The sequence below is a fragment of the Helianthus annuus genome, chromosome 16 (genome assembly GCF_002127325.2).
Source record: "Helianthus annuus cultivar XRQ/B chromosome 16, HanXRQr2.0-SUNRISE, whole genome shotgun sequence".
Taxonomy (NCBI): Eukaryota; Viridiplantae; Streptophyta; class Magnoliopsida; order Asterales; family Asteraceae; genus Helianthus; species Helianthus annuus.
In genome coordinates, this window is record NC_035448.2 from 10,837,612 (window position 1) to 10,861,798 (window position 24,187).

The 24,187-nt window shown below is 39.0% G+C and overlaps 2 protein-coding genes across 2 annotated transcripts; both read right to left on the reverse strand.

Annotated features, from left to right (window-relative positions):
* Positions 1-8,866: 8,866 nt before the first annotated feature.
* LOC110918952 (phosphatidylinositol:ceramide inositolphosphotransferase 1) lies at positions 8,867-10,986 on the reverse strand. The gene is given in 10 exon segments (XM_035985373.1): positions 8,867-8,968; positions 9,047-9,131; positions 9,212-9,267; positions 9,846-9,896; positions 9,998-10,069; positions 10,271-10,351; positions 10,415-10,483; positions 10,555-10,641; positions 10,738-10,827; positions 10,934-10,986. Coding segments are annotated over 10 exon segments (726 nt in total). The 5' UTR covers positions 10,967-10,986.
* A 10,817-nt stretch (positions 10,987-21,803) lies between these two features.
* Positions 21,804-22,322, reverse strand: LOC110916183 (oleosin-like). Its single transcript, XM_022160942.2, has one exon. It carries the CDS (start codon positions 22,264-22,266, stop codon positions 21,889-21,891), a length of 378 nt encoding a protein of 125 aa, XP_022016634.1. The 5' UTR covers positions 22,267-22,322; the 3' UTR covers positions 21,804-21,888.
* Between the last annotated feature and the right edge of the window lie 1,865 nt (positions 22,323-24,187).

Here is a 24,187-nt window from a genome sequence, read left to right on the forward strand (position 1 = left end):
TTGGACTCGCACAAGCCCAACAACCTTGTGCGGTCCACCCGATGAATTCAATAGTTCCCGGCCCAAATAAAACAACATATAAATGATTTTGTGCGATCCGGGGATCTTGTACGATCGGACTAGTCCAGCCCAAAATGCACACCCGGCCCAATTACTTATGACATTGTGCGATTAGCCTATTACCCAGCCCACTTCACTCATTCGGCCCAACAGTTAATGGACATAACACTTTGTGCGATCCATGAAGGCTTGTGCGATCGGCCCTGTTATACGATGGATGGTTTTGGGTCATTCGGCCCAACAGTTAAGCTGATCCGCTAACCTTGTGCGATTTAGGGGATCTTGTACGATCAATACCCCTTGTGCGACCGGACCAGACTTGTGTGATTGGACCTCTTGTACGCTTGAGAGGTCTTGTGCGATCAGTTACAAGTTTCCGTGAATTAAGCAATCAGTTACAACAATCAATTGTTTCCAAATTCAACATTCTATCAATTAACACAATTCCTATTATCTGCCTAGCAAACCATCGATCAAACAGGACTTTTATTGCCAATTCACATGAACCCTAACATCATATCATATTATCATCTAACAATTCATATAACCATATAGCCGAGAACATCAATTAACCCGATTTACCTAGCTCATTAACCAGTTATAATCCGATTAAATCTAGACACACACATGGCCGGTTATCATGAGTACTACCATTACGATTTAACAAGAATACCAACATCATCACGATCATGCAAACCGAACATGTAACCATACATCAATACTAAAATCACCATTCAATATCAACCCTAATCATTCAAGTCTAAGCAATGAAATCATGTAATCATTCAATTAAACAAAACAATACAAACACTAACCGATTAGGAGGTAACAAAGGTGATCCGAGTAGTATGAATCTTCGGTTAGAAAGGTATGTGTGCCGTCGGGTTTCCAAGCAAGACGAGAGAAAGAGAGAGAGAGTCTAGGGTTGTTGTGTGTTGTGAGTTTTTGGTAACAAATGAGAAACAAAACCCCCAAGGTTGTTTGTTCACGTGAAAGGGGAGTGGGCCGAGCCCAACTCGGTGCTTACTAATCCGAATGCAAAGTGTAGAGCCCAAAAGGCTTGTGCGGTCCGAAAGGTGTTGTGCGATTCGGGTTGTCTAGTGTTGTGCGGTTCAATACATACATGCACACATAATACACATAAAACAAAACATTCATTAAGTTATATAATTCAGTTCTCGTAAGCACGTAACGTTACATCAAGGTAAGTCTAAAGTTCGAGTTGTCCCAACTAAATAGAAATTCCGTCCCGAAATTTGGTATGCACTCACTGAGGAAGCTAGGTAAGTTCAATCGTTCACTGGTTTTCCTGGGGTGTCACATCCTCCCCCCGTTGATCTGGAATTTCGTCCCGAAATTCCGAAGTAGTAGCTTCAGCCTCAGTAGTGGTTGTATTGGTTCCGAATAACTGGGGGTACTTTTCTGTCATCCTGTCTTCGCGTTCCCAGGTGTACTCTGGGCCACTTTGGAGTTCCAACGTACTCGAACAAGAGGGATTCTCTTGTTTTTGAGGACCTTCACATCCCGGTCCGTGATTTCAACTGGTTCCTCGACGAACTACAACCGCTCGTCGATAGTGAGTTCTTTGAGAGGAATGATAAGGGTCTCATCTGATAGGCACTTCTTCAGATTCGACACGTGAAAGACATTGTGAACTGCACCGAGTTCAGCTGGTAGGTTCAATCTGTAGGCTACTTTGCCAATCTTTTCTATGATTTCGAATGGTCCGACGTATCACGGATTCAGTTTGCCCCGTTTGCCAAAACGAACCACACCCTTCCAGGGTGAGACTTTAAGTAAAACCCGGTCCCCGACCTGAAATTCCAATGGCTTTCTACGCTTATCCGCGTAGGCTTTCTGACGGTCGCGTGCTGCCGCCATGCGTTGTCGTATCTGTGCAATCTTTTCTGTGGCGTCCACTACAATCTCTGGACCCGTAATCTGACTATCCCCCACCTCTGCCCAACAGAGAGGTGACCGGCATTTACGTCCGTACAATGCCTTGAATGGAGCGGCTTGAATGCTGGTGTGATAACTATTATTATACGAGAACTCCACCAAAGGGAGGTGCTTTACCCAGCCGTTGCCGAAGTCTATAACGCATGCCCTAAGCATGTCTTCAAGTGTTTGAATCGTTCGCTCAGACTGCCCATCCGTCTGAGGGTGATATGTTGTGCTCATGTCTAACCGTGAGCCGAAAGATTTGTGCATTGCTTGCCATAGTTCTGACGTGAATCGTGCATCGCGATCCGAAATAATGGAGGTGGGCACTCCGTGCCTCGAAACAACTTCTTTAAGATAAACGTCTGCGAGAGTGGAGAACTTATCCGTTTCCTTTATAGCCAGGAAGTGTGCAGACTTGGTGAGTCGATCCACGATCACCCATATGGTATCATTCCCACGCTGGGATCTAGGTAGGCCTGTAACGAAATCCATGGAAATTTCTTCCCATTTCCATTGAGGTATTTTAGGCTGCTGAAGTAGTCCCGCTGGTTAATGGTATTCAACCTTGACTCTCGCACAGGTCAAGCATTTTCCAACGTACGTAGCGATGTGGGCCTTCATGCTAGGCCACCAATAAGTAGTTCTGATGTCGTGGTACATTTTATCCGACCCTGGATGTACCGAGTAGCGAGACTTGTGAGCTTCGTCCATCACAAGTTCGCGTAGACCGCCATAAAGTGGGACCCAAATGCGCCCCGTTACATAGTAGGCACCGTCTGCCTTCTGTTCCATTCGTTGTCGTGAGCCGCGTAAGGCTTCAGCTTTGACATTTTCGGGTTTCAATGCTTCTACCTGAGCATCTCGTATCTGTGCAGGAAGGCTAGACTGAATCGTAAGCTGCAGCGCTCGCACGCGCCGAGGTAAAGTGTCTTTCCGACTGAGGGCGTCAGCCACAACATTGGCCTTGCCTGGATGGTACTTGATAGCACATTCGTAATCGTTCAGTAGCTCGACCCATCGCCGTTGACGCATGTTCAAATCCTTCTGCTTAAGAATATGCTCGAGACTCCTGTGATCGGTGTAAATCGTGCACCTGGTACCGTACAGGTAGTGTCGCCATATCTTAAGCGCGAAAACAACAGCTCCCAGCTCTAAGTCGTGCGTCGTCTAGTTCCGTTCGTGAATCTTAAGTTGGCGTGAAGCGTAAGCAATAACCTTGTCGCGCTGCATTAACACACATCCAAGACCCTGAATGGATGCATCACAATAAACCACGAAGTCGTCTGTGCCCTCTGGCAAAGAGAGGATAGGTGCACTGCAAAGCCTATCCTTTAGGTGCTGAAAAGCAGTTTCCTGGGGATCTCCCCAACGGTAGGTGACACCCTTCTGTGTCAGTAGTGTAAGCGGCTGAGCAATCTTTGAGAAGTCTTTAATAAACCGTCTGTAGTAACCCGCCAAACCCAAGAATTGGCGTATTTCCGTTGGCGTACGTGGTGCAGGCCAGTTTCTGATCGAGTCTACCTTGGATGGATCGACATGGATCACATCCTTGTTCACTACGTGGCCTAGAAAATGGACTTCACGAAGCCAGAAGTCGCATTTCGAGAACTTAGCGTATAGTTGTTCCTCCCGAAGGAGTTCCAAAATAAGGCGTAGGTGCTGCTCGTGCTCCTCCTGACTCCTGGAGTAGATCAGAATGTCGTCGATGAAAACAATGACGAACTTGTCAAGATAGGGTTTGCACACCCTGTTCATAAGATCCATAAATACGGCAGGCGCGTTCGTTAACCCGAACGGCATGACAAGAAACTCGTGGTGGCCGTAGCGAGTTCTGAATGCTGTCTTGGAGACGTCCTCCTCCCGGACCCTCAGCTGATGATAACCAGACCTCAGGTCTATCTTCGAATAGTAACACGATCCTTGCAACTGGTCGAATAAATCATCTATGCGTGGAAGAGGATAACGGTTCTTCACCGTCACCTTGTTCAGTTCCCTGTAGTCTATGCACATTCTGAACGTACCGTCTTTCTTTTTCACAAATAGTACTGGAGCTCCCCAAGGCGAAGAGCTTGGACGAATGAAGCCCTTTTCCAAGAGCTCTTGTAGCTGTTTTGACAGTTCCTCCAATTCCGATGGAGCTAGACGATATGGTGCGCGAGCTATGGGTGCTGCTCCTGGAGCGAGCTCGATTTGAAATTCGACCTGACGGTGAGGCGGTAAGCCAGGTAAGTCTTCAGGGAACACCTGAGGGTAGTCGCGTACGATTGGAATATCCTCCAATTTCTTTTCCTTTACTGATGCGTCTGTAACGAGTGCCAGAATAGCAGTGTGCCCCTTTCGTAAGCATTTCTGAGCCTTCAAGAAAGAGATGATGCCAACCACAGCACCACTCTTGTCGCCTTGAACTTCAAGAGGTTCTTGACCAGAACGAGGAATGCGAATTATCTTCTCACTGCATAAGATTTCTGCCTGGTGTTGGGATAGCCAATCCATCCCAATCACGACGTCGAAGCTACCCAATACTATGGGAATGAGATCGATAGAGAAGGCTTGACCAGCTAGGATAAGATTACAACCCTGAACTACGTGCGTGGCTTCTAGACTTTTACCGTTAGCTAACTCTACTACATGTTTGGTGGGTAAAAGTGTTGGTGCACGTTTTAGTAGTTGACACATTTTCACAGACATATAGCTTGTATCCGCACCCGAACCAAACAAAACAGTAACGTAAATATTGTCGAGGAGAAACTTACCCATAACTACGTTGGGATCGTTCACTGCGTCGCCTCGACCTAGTACGAATGCACGACCCCTTGCCTCGTTGTCGTTGTTGTTTCCCCCGTTGTTGTTGTTGCCATTACCCTGATTGTTATGGTTGTTGTTCTGGTTCTTGTTTAACTAAGGACAGTGCCTCTTAAAGTGGCCTTCTGCCCCACACTGAAAACATACCTTGTTGCCCTGTTGCTGATTCTGCTGTGCCTGTGGCTGCTGCTGGTTCTGGTTCGCAGGACGAGGGCTTCTACAATCCTTAGCCTCATGACCCATCTTGAGGCATCTTTGACAGCGACCCTTGTTACACTGGCCACCGTGGTGTCTACCGCAGTTGTTGCACTTTGGAAGGTTCCCTCGATATCCGCCCTGCCTGTGACTACCTGAAGAATGCTGGCTGGGACTCTGATGACTGTCAGTCTTTCGCTGCTGGGCCTGAGACTGAACTGAAGCTGATCCCCTGCTGGAATCCCCATCCCATTTTCTCTTGCTGTCACTGGGAGTAATAGGAGTAGCTGAAGTAGTAGCGGTAGCAGTAGCGCTGATGCGTTTAGGCAGTTTGTTCTGATCCACTGCCTAGTCTGTGATGCGGTGAGCGAGGCGTTGGATATCCTGGATGTTATCAAGATTAGCCGAAGTAACATGGCTCTGGATCTCTGGCGCCAACCCTTTGAGATACAACTCAATGCGCTTAATCGGAGGGTCCACTATAGTTGGACACAGTACGGCCAGTTCGTTTGACCTTTTGGTGTAAGCTTCAATCTCTGATCCAGTCATCTTCAGATGGTAAAACTCATCCTCCAGCTTATGGATGTCTTCCCGAGTACAATACTTCCTCTTGATCAGTTCCTTGAATTCGTTCCAGGGTGTGGCGTTAGCAGCTGCCAACCCTAAGATCTGAACTTGGGCGTTCCACCAAGTTAGTGTTATTCCTTCTAGCGTGCCAGTGGCGTATTTCACCCTGCGAGCCTCAGGGCATTCACACATTTCGAACACAGACTCGAGCTTCTCAAACCAGTGGAGGAGTCCAACTGCTCCTTCAGTGCCACTAAATGTACTTGGACGGCAGTCCATGAAGTTCTTGAAAGTGCAGACAGGTTGCTGCGCGTGTTGACCTAGTGTGTACGAATAGGACGAGATTAAATACGAGAGTTAATGCAGGATCTAAGGATCCTAGTATGAATCTATACTGCAGGGTATACTACCTGCTTGAGCAGCTGCAAGTGCCGCAGCAACTTGAGCTTGAACGAGAGCCTCTAGCTGGGCTTGAGTCATGTTGATTCGTCCAGACATGATCTTCATAGTAAAAGTAACGTAAGTGAGAGTGGTTCGCGAGTAGGGCGATGACAGAAAAGCGTAAGCACGTAGGTATTCTCATGAGATAAAGTCATGTGTATCTAAACGTAATGCGAGCAAAGTTCTAAGCAGTTCTTGCAAACAGGCAATAAACATAAACCTTATTACCTAGGATGTCGAGTCTTGCACGTGGAGCGAAGCGTCGTTGTGGATCGTTGAGAGCACTGTTCTGGTTATAGTCTGGTTTTAATAAAAACGTTTTCCCATATTAGAACCAAGTTCTCTATAACCAATGGCTCTGATACCAATCTGTCACACCCCCAAAATCCACGTGCGGAGTATCACTGCTTGGGAGCGTGACATGACCAGGATCAAGCCACCCATCATATTGAACATGTAATTAAATAGTAAAAGTTATCCATCAATACGAAAGGTGTTTATCAAAACCAACATAAGTAAATGTAGCGGAAGCAATTATATAAAACCCAACATAAGTATTAATGTTGAAATGTCATAAGTGTTTAATAAGTAATCACGATCCATCTGCCCACAACGACCTGCTCCTCCTTGTGCAAGCTCCGTTAGTACCTAAGGTCCTGCAAGGCATGCAGCAGAGAGTCAACAACTAGTTGAGCGAGTTCACAGAAAGTAAATGCGTAACAGTAAGTTCATGAGTATCAAGTGGCTCTACTGGGCCGATAGTACGTTCTATAGGCGGGGGCTTCCCAAATATTAATCCACTAGACTATGCATGACCATAAGTGTTCTTCACAACCGAGAACAGTAATACGTACAAGTTTACGCAGGATTTACGTAAGTATCCTTCACAACCGAGGATAGGGTACGTGGGGGTTTACGTAGGTTTTACGTAAGTGCCTTACACAACCGAGGCAGTAGTGAGTATCCATTCATGCAGGCTTTACGTGAGTATCCTTCACAACCGAGGATAGCGAGTAACATAGTTATACGTAGGTTTTACGTATGTGTCCTGCACAACCGAGGACGATGGTGTGGTAGTCTAGTAACAGTGTCCGTATGAGTCTATTCAACCTTATCCTTATCAATCCCATTCCCAACACCCCGGGAATTCCATGCCTTGGTAAGAGTGTGAACTCACCTTGGTTTGCTCGGCAGATACACAAAAGAGGGTTTCTTGAACTACGGTTGGTCAACCACGTCCTAACAGGGTTACCATACAAGTCAGGTTTTGACTTAAGTAATGCACGTATGATTCACATAAGCTAGCAGATAAAGAACACACACTGATCATGGCAACATACACTAACACGTTCAACAGTCTATAACATATGTAAGATTTGGACTCGCACAAGCCCAATAACCTTGTGCGGTCCACCCGATGAATTCAATAGTTCCCGGCCCAAATAAAACAACATATAAATGATTTTGTGCGATCCGGGGATCTTGTACGATCGGACTAGTCCAGCCCAAAATGCACACCCGGCCCAATTACTTATGACATTGTGCGATTAGCCTATTACCCAGCCCACTTCACTCATTCGGCCCAACAGTTAATGGACATAACACTTTGTGCGATCCATGAAGGCTTGTGCGATCGGCCCTGTTATACGATGGATGGTTTTGGGTCATTCGGCCCAACAGTTAAGCTGATCCGCTAACCTTGTGCGATTTAGGGGATCTTGTACGATCAATACCCCTTGTGCGACCGGACCAGACTTGTGTGATTGGACCTCTTGTACGCTTGAGAGGTCTTGTGCGATCAGTTACAAGTTTCCGTGAATTAAGCAATCAGTTACAACAATCAATTGTTTCCAAATTCAACATTCTATCAATTAACACAATTCCTATTATCTGCCTAGCAAACCATCGATCAAACAGGACTTTTATTGCCAATTCACATGAACCCTAACATCATATCATATTATCATCTAACAATTCATATAACCATATAGCCGAGAACATCAATTAACCCGATTTACCTAGCTCATTAACCAGTTATAATCCGATTAAATCTAGACACACACATGGCCGGTTATCATGAGTACTACCATTACGATTTAACAAGAATACCAACATCATCACGATCATGCAAACCGAACATGTAACCATACATCAATACTAAAATCACCATTCAATATCAACCCTAATCATTCAAGTCTAAGCAATGAAATCATGTAATCATTCAATTAAACAAAACAATACAAACACTAACCGATTAGGAGGTAACAAAGGTGATCCGAGTAGTATGAATCTTCGGTTAGAAAGGTGTGTGTGCCGTCGGGTTTCCAAGCAAGACGAGAGAAAGAGAGAGAGAGAGTCTAGGGTTGTTGTGTGTTGTGAGTTTTTGGTAACAAATGAGAAACAAAACCCCCAAGGTTGTTTGTTCACGTGAAAGGGGAGTGGGCCGAGCCCAACTCGGTGCTTACTAATCCGAATGCAAAGTGTAGAGCCCAAAAGGCTTGTGCGGTCCGAAAGGTGTTGTGCGATTCGGGTTGTCTAGTGTTGTGCGGTTCAATACATACATGCACACATAATACACATAAAACAAAACATTCATTAAGTCATATAATTCAGTTCTCGTAAGCACGTAACGTTACATCAAGGTAAGTCTAAAGTTCGAGTTGTCACATTTATCACCATGTCACCATTTTGCCATATATTTATTATACTTGCTACTTTATATCTATTTATACCTACTAGATGAATTTAAAAATGTAACCAATTATGGAATAAAATCATAACAAATATCCTATGTTGCTCATAATAAAACATCCAAATCGAAACATCAAATATGTTGGAACTGCACTTTTGTAACGAATCACACAAGCCAAAACCAATCACTCCATATTTCTCCTTTTGATCTAGTATCAGCTACCCCTGCCCTAGCAAGAAGATCCAACGATGGAGGATCGATCCCTTTCTAATTTATAACCACAAAGAAAAATGGAAAGTTCAAATATCAATTAGTACCTTATTTTTAGTTCGATTCTTTTTTCACTCTTTCATCAACTACACGCCTCTCTGCCGCAACTATCGCTTTTCTTTGCTCCACATTTGAATAGAAAACTCGAGCATTTATTTCGCTGAAAGAAAAAACTTAATGTTGTCAAGTGTCAAAATTAGTAGCCGAAAGAGATAAACAAACGCATACGACATATCTTACCTTTCTACACGGTCAAAATGTAGCAATTTTCTGCATGCCTCTTCATATCCGGATGCCTGGAAAAGAATAGTAAACAAATAAATAAAGGTTAAGCTAATCCTCATTGTGAAATGGCAAAGAGAAGTTTAAAAGACATAAATTTACATTAGCCTTAAAAAGAATAGTAAAGTATACAGAAGGTCCCTGTAGTTGACCAAATAGTTGCAGCCAAATAGCAACTGCTTGAGACAATGGAACCACGAGGCATTAGCATAGATTTCCTTTTAAATATTTCATCAAAAAGAAGAAAAATTACCTGTTACCAAGATTGGTAAGACCTGTATACCCAGGCCCATAAAGTGGTTCAACTTATGGTTCACTTTCTTGAATCCGATTCCAGTCAAAATTGGTATTCTAGCCCGTAAACTCTGAACCACTTCAATTACCCAAGCGCATTGCTTTATAAATCTACAACATAAAAGAAGCCTAAAAAGTTTTAGACACAAAAGCAGCCGATAGTATATCAAGAGAACTATGAAGCCTAAAAAGTGATGTTTTAAGCTCATTCAAAATGATAACATATATACAGAACTTAATCTTAATGACAGGCAAAAGAACAGTGAGAAACAAAGAGAAAACGGATTTTACTGAATACTAGAACTTCAAGAGGATTGTCTGGACGAGGCAGCGTTGCAAGTCATGAACCCTGCAATAAAGATAACATGCTGGATATATTTTATTCTATGAACACCAACACAAATATTAATTGAATAACAAACTGAAATTTTCCAGACCATGGTCATGTACCTCTCGACAATGGTAATTTGGACCTAGAAGTTGAGTCGAATAGAATGTAATGATACGAAGAAATTGGCAAGCCTGTAATGTAATAAATGAAGTTTGTTGATACCATACATGAGATATGTAAATTCATTTAATACACAAATTATTAATGATCTGTTGTGTTGGCTATACTCTCATTTCCCAAAATCAATCACTTTTATGGATTATGCTCTTCTCAACAACAATTTATATGCGTGCGTATATGTATCAACAACAAAAACTCCAAACATGACTTACAACTAAAAAAGCGAGGACCCTGCACCATATTAGAAGAGTGTAGATCTTTTTGGTCTTGAATATGAAAGGATGTAAGGTCCACTGTATCAGAAGACTAGTTAGATAGAGACGACAACTAACTGATGTGTAATGCATTATACTTACCAAAACAAAAGATAGAAACACGAAAGTGAAAACAGTCTCACTGACGTAAGCTCTCCCTTGTCCAAGCTCCTAAACAAACAGACTAAGAATTATCATTGATAAAGAAGAAGTGGTATATTAAGAGAGACAGACAGACATACAGGAAGTAGAAAGAAGCCGGTGTCCTGGAGAACGGGCCCGGGGCGATGAAGATAGTGGACTCCTCGAGCTGCCAGCCCATGAATGTACTGAACAAATATAACATCTTATGAAAACAAAACAAAACAAAACAAAACAAATCGCAATAGCATATATAGAAATTCTAAAATGAAAAGGAAAGAGACCTGGCAAATTAAACCGGCGAGAATATACTTCCAGTTGTCCGCGAGAAGATTGAATTCAGTTGTGGTTTCTGCACAAATTCTTTTCCATAGCTTTTGAAAAAGAGATGGGTAACAGATCAACAACAATAATTATATTATTATTATTTTGTTTGATAATAAGAATAATAATATTATGGATGAATGGAGGGATGGATACCTTTGAAGCCTCGCGACCAATGTAAAGCGACATCGTTTGATCACATTGCCAATGCCATACCACGCCACCAACCAAACATCGCCAGAAATAAGTAAATTCGTAAAACTATACTTTGATTTGGGGAATGGCTGTAGTTAACCTGTATATCCTCTGATGAAGTTGTAACTATGAAATCTACAACAGAAAAAAATGTATTAGTTACATCGAGTTTGTCCTTTAATATCAAGATAAGGTTGTGAAATTTTAATTGAAGAATGTACAAACCTTCATCCTCTCGACTAAAGCCTTAGCATTCTCATCATTCTTGAAATTACGCAAACAGGCTGCATTTCAGATTAATAACTATCTCAGCCAACTCTTTTTTCGAGTGTTAAAATGATTGAAATCGCAATTGGCTTCACACAGAGTGGTGTTATGTAGATGGAATAATAACATGGTGTTAGAAAACTTACAAAATTTTAATGCCATACCTTTAGAATCCTATTTAAGGCCTTTGATAGAGCAGGTGTTAGGTCATTAGGATGTAGATCCCCTTTTACATAATTAGCACTTAGCTCTTCAAAACATGTAACGGTCCTGCTTTTAAAAGAAAATAAGTATGAAAACAGTTCTTAACTAAAAACGACGATAGTAAGATATTAAACTTACTTACCTCAGTGATGCACCAACTGATGACCAAAGACTGTTTTGAACTTGTCACATGAAGCTTTATTTCTCAAATTATTGTATTTAGAACCTAAACCATAAATAAAAATAAGAAGGAAGATTAATAACCTCGGGAAAAGGATATAGGATTCTGCACAGTGCACACCACACGCAATCTCAACCATGGCAAGATTGGTTACCCCAGCTGCACATAGATTATAATAGTGAGATGTTATAAACATGCTCATTACACAAACACTCTTCTTTACTCCAATAAGCAAAAAAAGACAAATGAAATACAATCTCTATCTCCCTCTCTTTCGGTTTCACTGTGATCTTTCATAACAGGGTAGTACATTTTACTGGGGTTATTGGGCTCACTTATTACTACTGATAATTACTCTAGTTTAACATAATCAAATCCTAGCCCAAATTTTACTTTTCAACCCTTAAGTTCCAATTTCTAAAATCTAGTTGCAATTTTTTTATGCTAAACCGTATAGAAAAAATATTAATAATAAAAGTATCTCACTAACTGTAAAGCATGTCTTAAAACCACAAATTATTGAAGCATGATACTCGAAACAACAAATCGCAACTAACCATATAATTATATCAAATGAAACTAATAATTCTCATAGTTAAAAAACGATTACTGAGAAGCTGCGAATCAAAACCTACAGTCAAATCGAATAAGAACACTGGATCGATGGATAACAACATCATATGATGAAAAGCATAACAGGATCGAAGGATCGAACAACATACCTATAAGTTGAATTATATTGTGTGGTTCACGAAGATGATGTTATGAATTTATATCGAAGCTGTTCGATCTTAGGTAGAAACTAAAACCCTAGACTCGATGTCCAGCAGTGACGTCTGCGCAAAGGAGATTGAAACCAAACACTTTACCAAATTCAACATCTACACAACTGAAATCACAAATCATAGATCACATTTTCATAAATTAACCAGGAATTAGAGCATTTTTGTGACAAACGGTACTTAACGCCTCGTAATTACGCAATTAACCAACGTTTAAGCCGATAACAAATAGTGTTTAAGACACGAATTAACTTAATTAGGCTATTGGGATGCCTAGGAACGCTTATTAGACGTTACAGAGCGCGTATGGTGATTTCTGGATGAATCTGCGGAACGATAAACGGAAACGAACCGACATAGTACAAAATACTGACCACACCGACAAATACAAGCTTTATACGTATAACTTATATTTATGAATGTGGTTATGTGAAAATATTATTCTTTTGAACAACACAAAACGCAAATGAAAAACGTGGAAACAGTAACGCACCGACAGTCAACGACGAAACGGAAGCACCGGATTTGAACTTCGTCTCAATATTAATATATATTGATATATTTAACGTTGTTTTTAATTTTGCTATCTATAGTTGAAAACGGATCCAAAAATGGATTTAAAGAGGACAAATAGAACATTTCATGTGTTTTAACGCAATCGACAAAATACGCGTCAAACCTCAATTCCCGATGTATTTCTTTTAGCATTCTAGACTTAACGTTATATTTTACGACACTCGGTTGCGAATACGGGCTTTGAAAACGAATCGGGTCGTACGGAATGGGCTTGTGGGCCTAGGGCCCAAGCCCATTTAAGAAACCTAAGTATAAATATGAACTCTACACCTCAAAACCGTAAATCCCCTCATTTTCTTCTAACCGCACACAATCACAGTTCCCTGTCTCTCTCCCTCTCAATACAACTCAAACCATACACACCCACGTGAAGAACTTCATTAGACACAACCAAAGCAACCCAAACCCCTTCACTGCTCTCCCCCTCTCGCCCCACTCGGCTCCGACGGAAAATAATCGGCCACCACCCTCCGGTGGTGGCACACGGCGATGAGGAGCCCAACACCCACCTCCTTTCTGACTGATCGGCGGCCGGTCACCACCACCGCCTTCCGGTGGTAGCGTGAGGACAAGATAGAGAGGGTAAGAAGATGGCAGATCGAAGATTTTTAGAGAGAGACTGGAGAAGAGAGAGAGATCGATGGGAGGGGAAGGCCGCAACAGCGGCGACGGGTCATGTCGGCGGTGGAGCTGCAGCGACGGTGGTGCTATTTTCTCCGACGAGTTACTCCGGTGACCAGTTTCACGGCGGGGGTGCTTTATTTTTCGACAAAGTTATATGGTAACGCTTTCAAGTCTCCGGTTGCTTTTATTTCTTTATTTTCTGATGTTAATGTCGATGATGCTGATGTTGATAATGAATCGATGAAGATTATGTTGTAGTGTCGGCTCAGTTTCGGGCTATTGACAGTCAAAATGTTCGGGTCAGATGTCGTCTCGAGAGTCCGGGTCAGCTCATAGTTCAGGATAACAGTCAACAGGTTAAAGTGGTCAACAAAATGGTTCAAGTTCGCGACTCAGTTCGGTGTTCGGGTCAAGGTTTGGTTCAACTCGGTTTGACTCGGTCAAACCGAGTCAACTCAGTCAACGACGTGGTCAACACGCAGTTAAACAAGTTAGCTTTAGTAGTCAACGGTCAACAGTCCGGTCAAAACCAGTCAATGCTTAACTCGGTAAAGTTCAAAGGACGCGAAAAGTTAGTTTTGGACCGATATAGTTTTTTTTTAGACTTTGTAGTTATACGCGAACCGACCTCGAACCGACATTTCGTTACAAGATTTTATATTTAGTCGATAGTTTATTACGCGACAAAAGTTTTATATTCGATTACATTGATTGAATTATTGTTGAGTTTGACAAATACGACAACTTTGATTGTCGGGATCGTCCAAAAATAGAGGAAACTCTGTCCGTTTTCCGTAAAAACTTGATATACGAAATATATTTTGTTATATAAACGAAACCTATCGGAAGTTAAAGTGATTCTTTCAAAGATAAACATGTACGTATATTATTTTGACAAACACTAGTTATAACTTAACGAAACCCGATATAACATTTATATTTATTTGGAACACCGATACTTATGAACGCTTTCATAAAATAAATATAACTGTTTATATTTATTTTAAACGACGTTTCTTCGTGTTAGATTATAAAATTAATTTAAACGCTTATATTTATTTTAAATGTCGACTTTAAACTTTCTTACGAACTAAATATAGTTTTTATATTTAGTTCAAACGACTGAATTCGGAGTTTATATTTGAAACTCACAACTTAAAATATATGTATATATACACACACCTTTATTTCCATCTTACGACAACTACAACGACACGAACCGCTATCCACCTACGTATGTCTATTCACGACGACTAACACGATATCGCAAGTATATATTTATATTTGAATATGTATATATATATATATATATATATATATATATATATATATATATATATATATATATCTTAATCACTCGAAAACTAAGTCGATCTCGAGACTTTGTTTCTATCCCGATTATAAGCGGGACCAAATAACCATAGATTGGTTATTCTAAATCAAAACAACAACACCTTCGTAGAGTCGTTTTATTTACGACTCGGTAGAGCTCGGACACGTAGTTTAACTACGTTGTTATACTAGAAACTTATAATTGTTCCTTCATAGGAATGTCATAGTTGCACGCTAGCTATTTCATGTTCTTGGAACGGCACTACGAAATCACGCTAAGCTAGCTTTGCACAGGAATATCCAGGTGAGTTCATAACCCCCACTTTTTACGGTTTTACATTTTTACAAATGTTTTCGGGGGTGGAAAGACATGCAAGTTTTCGCAAAAGCAAACACTATTTCGATGAATGAAAACACATATTTATAAACCATGTTGCAAATGAATTTCAACGAACTCGAAAGGTTTACGAAAGGTTTATACTAAACATACCGGTTTTACAAAACATGCATGATTTTCATGACTAGTGACAGGAATGTCCTAGTTACTACAACGGGACTGGGTTGTTCTGCGTACGAACAATGAGACAACCCAATGGGTTTTTGTCCCCCTTTTTCTTTTGAAATACATATTAACTAGGGTATGATTAAGCTATGGAATGAATTCTTGGATCACGTGCGAATAGGTGCTAACTTAGGCACCATTAATCCTTTTAAGGACCACGGAACAGTGGGTAGACCTATCGGGTACGGGCGAGCCCCACTCACGGTACTTGTGCGGCCACTTAGAGTGCTTTTGTGTCCCTGTCGAAGTGAATCGACACTTAAATCGTCTACCGGGTTGAGTGCTTCCTATGTCGGCACACATATTAATGTCTTAGCTACACATTAATGATTAACATGTTCATAGACGCATTACGTACCTACTTATAAACTGAACTTTCAAATGTTTTTAAGATTCATTTGATGTAAAGTTACAAATACATGGATTTACAAACTTTGGTAACGTTTTTCAAATTATACCTAATTAAGAGGACGCGCTAATCCTTCTTATAAAGGTTCGTTTGGGCTCGGCCCACTCTCTCTCGTGCAATGCACAAAGACTATTGTGGGCTAGACTCATAGTATTTCATATATCATGCCAAGAAAATAATTTTACTATATTTTCTCAAAAACTTTAAAATCGGTTATCAAAAAGATTTATTTTAAATCTTTTCAAGACAAACTATGAACTCGCTCAACTTTATGTTGATTTTTCGCATGTTTCTTTCTCAGGTCGCATTTTAAAAACTATGGAACGGTTGGAATAGGAGAACCCATGGGAATTCGAGTACTTAGCAGGCGTTCAATTTCTAGAAGTCTTTGCTTTTTGCTTCCGCTGTGCAATGAAGATACCGGTCCAGTCACGCCATGCTCTGATATTTCGGGGTGTGACAATTTTACGAAGATAATTGGCTTGAGAATCGGTTGATTTAGGGTTAAAGCGGCGTCTGGTGTGAATTGTGATACTAATCAGTGTGAGAATCGGTCGATTTAGGGATTAATCGGTGTCTAATGTGAATTGTGATGATAGATGGAGATGATTTAGGGTTTAATCGACATATGAGGAGATCGGTTAGGGAGTATAATGTATTCGAGCGTTAGGGTATGTGTGCGTATGATTTAGGGAGTATAGCATCTCTCCTTTAAAATTGTTAGTTATTTTGCTACCGGTTTATTTCGGTAGCAAATTTTGGTGGCAACTGCTCTATTTTGTAGTAGTTATATAAGCTTCATAAAATAGTAGAGCCCATGGAGGACTTAAAGGAGTGGATAGGATAATGAAGATGCTAAGGATGTGACTTATAGTAGAATGGTCATGCATAGGGAGGATGATTAAGGTCAAATTCATACAATGTCAGAAACATATAATGTATCAACACTACCATAGGTGTGTGCAGGAACACGCATTTTTTTCGAGTACTCCAATGAATTTCTATGACTCTTAGCAAGACGCATTATGAGTGAGAAAGGGGAATGATCATTTTTTTGACATACCTATCCGGGAATGTGAAAATGCTAATGTATATGTCCATATAAAACCCTAAATGATCCGCAGTAAAGATGCCTACTGTGACAACTAATCTAAATCAACGCCCGACTATGAACATTAGTTGGGCCTTTACAAGTCAAAATGCACTTAAGGCAGCTAATAGTATTGGTGTTGAATAAACTAACACCAACCATCATATTTGCTAATAAACTATATGCATTCTCCAATGGAGTAAAATGCTTCTTATATAGTGTGTTTGGCCATTGTCAAACAAGTGTATATAGTGAGGACTAGCCTTTCTACCATAATTTGATGATGACGATATGGGTGAATACATAGAGAATAAAGAGGTTGGAGTGGTTATTGGTATGTTGAAGTGGAAAGGGGCCTCGTTATCTTTGTGGTGAAATAGATCTTTTGTTCCCAAAAACTTCAAGATACCTCACAGAGAAACATCTTCCACAACAAACAAAGTACGGTCATACATGTAAAAGAGTATGAGCAAAAGAAGTGTATGAATCGCATTATCAATTATATGAATCATGTATTATGACTTGTCTTTATGTTGAGACATGTGAGATCATAATAAATAGAATTTGAATTCTTGTGGTAAAGAGGTTGTTAAGTGTGGTGTTTCTAATTTTTTTTTCAACATGATCACATTGGAATGATTTCATTTCATAGTTAAATTGATTCTTAACATAGCTCTAAATTGTAAAACTTGGAGATGATTAACACATTTATTTTGCAATGGTTAAAGCATCAAAAAGGGACTTATTGAGAGATTTTAATTATATATGTTAAAATGGAAGTTTAATCTATTTTCTTAACCAACGTCGATGGCAAAGCATGGGAGGTTTGCTTTTATTACATGTAATTAAAAGACTTGATACCAACGATTTGAATGCAATATCATCATATGACCAAACTATTGATGCCATATATAATGTATTTGGGAGAGAAGAGCAGAAGCAACTGTAGGTTAATCTTGATAGGTCAAAGGCGAGTCATGGAACTGGAATCGAGATGGATACGGGTCATACGGATCAATGGGTCTTATATTTTAGTCACATGTTTCTAATGTTTTTAACAAGTTATTGGTCAATTAGTTTGTTATATGAAAGTAATGTAGTGGGTAAGTTGTTTTACCTTTTTTTAGGTGCAAGTGTTTTCTCGCTATCTAATGCAAGGCTTCAGAATGAATGAACGTGCATAACTTTTTAAAAATCACGCCCTTCTTTGTATCGTTCAGCTCACTTCTGTTTTAGTCACAATCCGTAAGCTTGATCCAGTAGCAACATGTGAATAAGTTGAAATAAAAACATCAATGACGTCATATTAGAGGAGGAGGGGGAGGAGGAGGAGGAGGAGGTGGTGCCGATTCTATAAATCCTTCACAGATGTAGGTTGAATTCAATAGAAACTTCATTATGAATTGTATGTAACAAACAAAATAAGATTTTTAGTGATGTTAAGGGTGACAAGGACCTCTTTAAGGTACAATGGACGGTATAGGTTAGAGATATGGATGTGTTTCATGACCTATTTTTGTAACTTATATGGTGGATCATCACTTAAAAAGTTAAATTAAAAAGTGCTAGTCTTAAAAAGGGAATTAAAATTACATGTGTCCAAAGTGAGATTTGTGATCGACTCTGGAATCTATATGTCACCTAGATAATGGATGTTGAAGTGACACATTGGGTAGCGTTTGAGGATGAAATGGCATATTAGTGTGATCCAGAGAGAACCATATACATGGAAGTCACGTATATGATCTAAAACATTTATGGGTTATGGCGTTAGGAAGTTGTAAAGTATGAGGTATTGTCACACTTATAGATTAGGAGTTTGTGGACCAAAAAATGGCCCATAATACTACAAGCGAATATGGGTGATCTTTTTGAGTTTGTTGATTAGAGAAGCAAATACTCGCACGTCTAATGGGACTGAAGCACGTAATTCAACAGAGTTGAATTTCGAGCACTTCTGGACAAGATTAGTTCTTTGATCCTTCAAAACAGAATGTAGTTAGTCTTGCCACATAAATGAATTATCTATGTGGTCACCCAATGTGTGGGAATAAATATCGGAATATGATTCAATTATTAAATATGTAAGAGGGGGAGTTGTAAAAAAAGTGAATGACCTGAATTACATGTCATCACTTGTTATATGCTATGTAATGTTGCTTTGTAGTTATCAAAGAATAATGGGCCCAATAGGGATCATAACGATATTGTTGGCATCCTAAAATCTTATAGGTCTTATAGGTGTCACGTAATCATGCACTCCATACAATTCGCACATAGGTGAAATACCATGGGTTTACCACTATCTAGACCTCGTGGTTAGGATACCTTGAGTCAAGTTAACCCGGTTTCATAGGCTTGGTACCATATCCATTCATTGAGCCTAAATGTTTGGTGCATGTATGCGGTGGTTGTTAATAAAACTACGGGGGCATCCATGATGAATTTACGAAGTGCCATCATGGTTGATTATGGCTTGACTGATAACGAGAATGGATACTAGTGATCGATGAGAGACTTTATAGCAGGGCTGACAAAACGGATCTTATCATGTTTAACAGGCCAGAGACGACACGATTAACACAAGTTTCAATCATGAATATAACTCGTTCAACTACTTTTACCTTATGTCTATAACATAGTTATTTGTTTTGTGTACCAAGAAGGAGAATGATGAAGCCTAGCCTCCTAATTTTAATTATTTAAAAAAAAGTATAAAATTACATAACGTATTTTTTCTTAAACAGATTTTATCATATCTTAAATTGGTCATGAGTTGCCAGCCCTACTTGATAGCGATGAAGGTTAGAGGTCGTTTTTCTTCAAGGAGTAGCATGGATCTAGCTTCAAGAAAACTACGAACGGGTTGTAATGATAATTTCCCGTTTATCATATATATGACGTTGTTATGGAGTGAAACCATTGTAAGATATAAGTTTTCTCACAAAAATTGTGTAGGCAACAAATGTAGAGTGTGTAGACCAAACGAGTTCTCTTAAGGAGGGCTGAATGTTACGAATTAAAATCATTGCAAGGCATTAGATTTTCCCTGAATTCGTTGTATGGGGAAAAAAATATGCAGTTCATACTTATAGACCAAATGTGCTTCCTCATCTACCAAACTAGCCTTTGGAAATGGTTCTCCTACTTTGGTTGTAACATATTAATGTTTGAAAGAAGAATAGTTTGTTGTTGCACCTTAAAGCATGAGAGTTATATTTGATAACAATCCAATGTTCTAAAGTTTGTTAGCCTTTGGAAATGGTTCTCCTACTTTGGTTGTAACATATTAATGTTTGAAAGAAGAATAGATTGTTGTTGCACCTTAAAGCATGAGAGTTATATTTGATAACAATCCAATGTTCTAAAGTTTGTTATCAGAATGTGTCTTATGCTAATTAAATGTTACTTTTATATGGTTAAGTTACTGTACAAATTAGTCTTAACGTATAAAATACCCTTAACGTAAGAAGTAAAAAAGGAAATTTTATTTTTTCCCATTTTATTAAACATCTATTATAGTCCTATATTTTTTTAAAAAAAAAATCATAATTTTACACTAGTAGAGTCATTATAATTACCCTACAATAATTATTCTACTACTGTGAAATCACAATTTATTTTACATTTTGCAATTAAACGTCATTCTTAAGTAGTATGGAAAAAAATTTAAAAAAAAAAAAAATTTCTCCCCTTCACTTTTTACGTTAAGTGTGTTTTGTATGTTACTCGTTTATATTTGACCTTTACACTACTTTTACGTTGTTAACCTTTACACTACTTTTACGTTGTTATAGCTCTCGCAACACAATCCCATTAAATCTATATATAATGCCCCAAACATGAGCATCTTAAAATATAATGCACCAAACATGAGCATCTTAAAATATAAGCAATACAACTAGAATTGCATAAGGTACATCAACACATAATGCATATGTTAAAAACTTTTCAGTAGTAGATCCGTCTTTAAACAATATATACATTATTCTTAACCCCCTCAATTTTACTCAACGTTTATTTGTTTAAATAATAATAACACTTTTGTCCCTTTATTTTAAAGCAACTATCCCACAATTTTTAAACATTAATCACTTTTTGATATTTTAATACTTAAAAAAATTACACCATAAAAATGAGAATTTTTATTCTCTTTAATTTAAGTATAGTATTGTTGTAGTTATATAACTGTTTTTTTTTTTAAGTAGTGTATTACGTAATTAACAATGTCTAGATGTGAGCAATAATCAAACCATTAACCGAAACCAAACCAAAATTAACAAAAAAGTGGTTATCGTCTTTTTTTTACCCTTGTTCAACAAAAATTAACCGAGTCGATCCATTTATATATTCATATATTTCTAACTTTTATGTATAACTCCATTTTATGTATTTCATTTTTTATACTCTCATTTCATGTATTTCTAAGCAAAAATTTTAACCTATTTAATTTTATGTATTTCATTTTTTATACTCTCATTTCATGTATTTCTAAGCAAAAATTTTAACCTAAGTTTGATGTTGGTTATTAACCAAACTGAACAGAAAAGTAGTAATCTAACCAAAGAAACCGAACATATTAACTAAAAACTGATTGGTTAATAAAATAGATTAACCGATGATTTTTGTTTCAGTTCTGGTGGAGGCTAATAACCGAATTGTGCACACCGCTAACAATGTTTGTGTTCACGGGACACACTTCTAGTTATAGTTAATATGGTTCAATACTTCAATTGTTGATGGTTTAAATATAAATTAATGCTAGTTTTAGCATCCCATAGCAGTTAAAACATATATAAGAAGATTAAGTAAACATGCACTGAAGCGTCATTATTTTCACAAAATGAACAAGCTAAAAACGTCTTTAATTACTTGTACATATGTTCTGATCAACGACCATCCCCACCCGTCATAAGTAACTGGACAACCAAGACCGCAGCCGCAGCTAGACCCACCCCGCAAACCGACAATACCATAGCCACAAAGAAGAACAGGAGGATACCAGTCGGAACCCAATACGGGCTGGTGATGATGATTATGGGTGTAAAGAATATGAAGCTGATAACCGCACTTGTAACGGTGGCACCAGAAAGAACCAGCAAGATTCCGGTGGATATGAGTAAGGCCATAAGACCCGTGAGTTGGGTTGACTCGGGTGACCGGGCTGGCCGTTTCTTACGGATGGGTGATCCTCCATGGCTGATGATGATGGTTTTTGGTTGTTTTGCAAGTGGGTCTTGACCGGTGAGTTTGTACCGATCGGCCATTATTGAGACTGGTGTGTGACGGTGATAAGTGTGGTTTTGAAGAGGATAATCGGGAAACAATAGGGGGACACGTTAACTTGTGACTTGTAACAAGACATGGATGAAGTAACACGTGTGGTAACATAGTTTAAGATTTTGTAACCTAGGTGGTACTCATATCATATGGTGTTGGTGTTTTCTAGATGCATTGTTATAATTATTGTGTTTTTCGTTTTTGTTTGTTTGGACAACGTCGTATGATTCAAATTAAGAAGTGTGAAATAAGTTTAAAGTAATTTAGTGAGTATTTTTGCAAATCTTAAGCTTAGTTATAAGGATGGAGGGGAACCGTCAAAACTACATGATGAACCTAAATTAATCAACCAATTAAACATCTAGTGATACCTCGTTGTAAAATAAAAGTATCTGAATGAACCTGATTCAATTACGGCAGGGGCGGATTCAGGCTGGTTCACCGGGTTCCCAGGAACCCAGTCGATTTGGAAAAAAACGTTTTTTTTGTAGTGTAAACCTTGTATGATTTGGAAAAAAAACGTTTTTTTGTAGTGTAAACCTTGTATGATTTGAAAAAAGGAACCCAGTGAAAAAACTGGCTGGATCCGCCACTGAATTACGGTGTTCCTATGAACCTGAACCTAAATTTCAACTCTTTTCTAAAGTTCTTCCTCGCGGTCACGAACCCAGTTTTCTTACTCAGTTCCGCTACCGAAGGTGTTTGTGGCCATGTACCTGAATTACGAGATAGAGTTTCCCGATTACGCCCATTCTCCCTAATTAATATCACAAGTTTCTGATTAGACGTTATGTGTTTAATATGTACGTGTTTGCTTTCTTGTCGGTTTACAATTATAACCAAAAAACTATGGATGAGATCGGTATTGGTATTGTACCAAACCGCATAGTATTGATGCCGAAATTTTGCTAAAACCAAAAACAAATATTGTACCGTATATGTTTGATCGGTGTGGAGCCGGCCAAACCGGTACCCAAACATGCGGGTTGGCAACAGTAATCCAGTTTTATTGTTGAAATATCAAGCCAGTATACAAACCTACGTGTTGGGTTGGGTTAGCACCAATTTGGGTCAAAACAGTTTTTCATGTAGTACCAAGACGAGTTGGAAACTGTCTCTGTTTATAAAATTAAAAAAAAAAAAAACCAAATTAGAGGTGCACAACTGGGTATTTTTAATAACCGATTTTGGTTTCTCGTTTTAAGGATTGGAATCGGTTATTGCTATAACCGGTTCGGTTCTGATTCCAAATAGGGTTTTCTATACCCTATTTTCATGTTTTTAATAAACTGTTGCGTTTTTATCACCCATATTTCTCATCTTTTTATTTATTATTATTATTAAATATGGATCGTATAATGTAAAATAAAATAATAAATGCACTAACATAAATTTAAAATATAGATATTAGAATCATGTATTAGGTATAGTCGGGTATAATTGGTTCCAATCCTTGTTCTTGTCCGGTTTCGGGTATTAATCAGGTAGGATTGGTTCCTGTTCCAGGTATTGAGATCAAAATGCATACCCTGTATACCCTACGAGTAGGATCGGTTTCAGTTTCGGGTATAAAATCTATACTATATAATAAAAGAAACCTGTTTTAGAACACTTGTCATTCTCTCATTTAATTGATTAAAATTATTAATAATACTAATAATAATAATATTTAATCTAAATTAATACAAATTATTATTATTAATAATATTTAATCAAATCTAAAAGAGTAAACTTCCGTTTTGCTCCCTGTGGTTTGGTCACTTTAACGGTTTTGTCCCAAACCTTTAAAAATAACCATTTTCCTCCAATAGCTTGCTATGGTTTTTTCATTTTGCTCCCCGCCTCTAACTCCATCCAAGTTGTTTGTTTTTCCATTTTGCTCCATGCAGGGAGCAAAATGGAAAACCC

What these genes read in the sequence shown, in the direction of transcription:
- LOC110916183 (XM_022160942.2), bottom strand. Translation starts at nt 22,266, where the DNA reads ATGGCCGATCGGTACAAACTCACCGGTCAAGACCCACTTGCAAAACAA.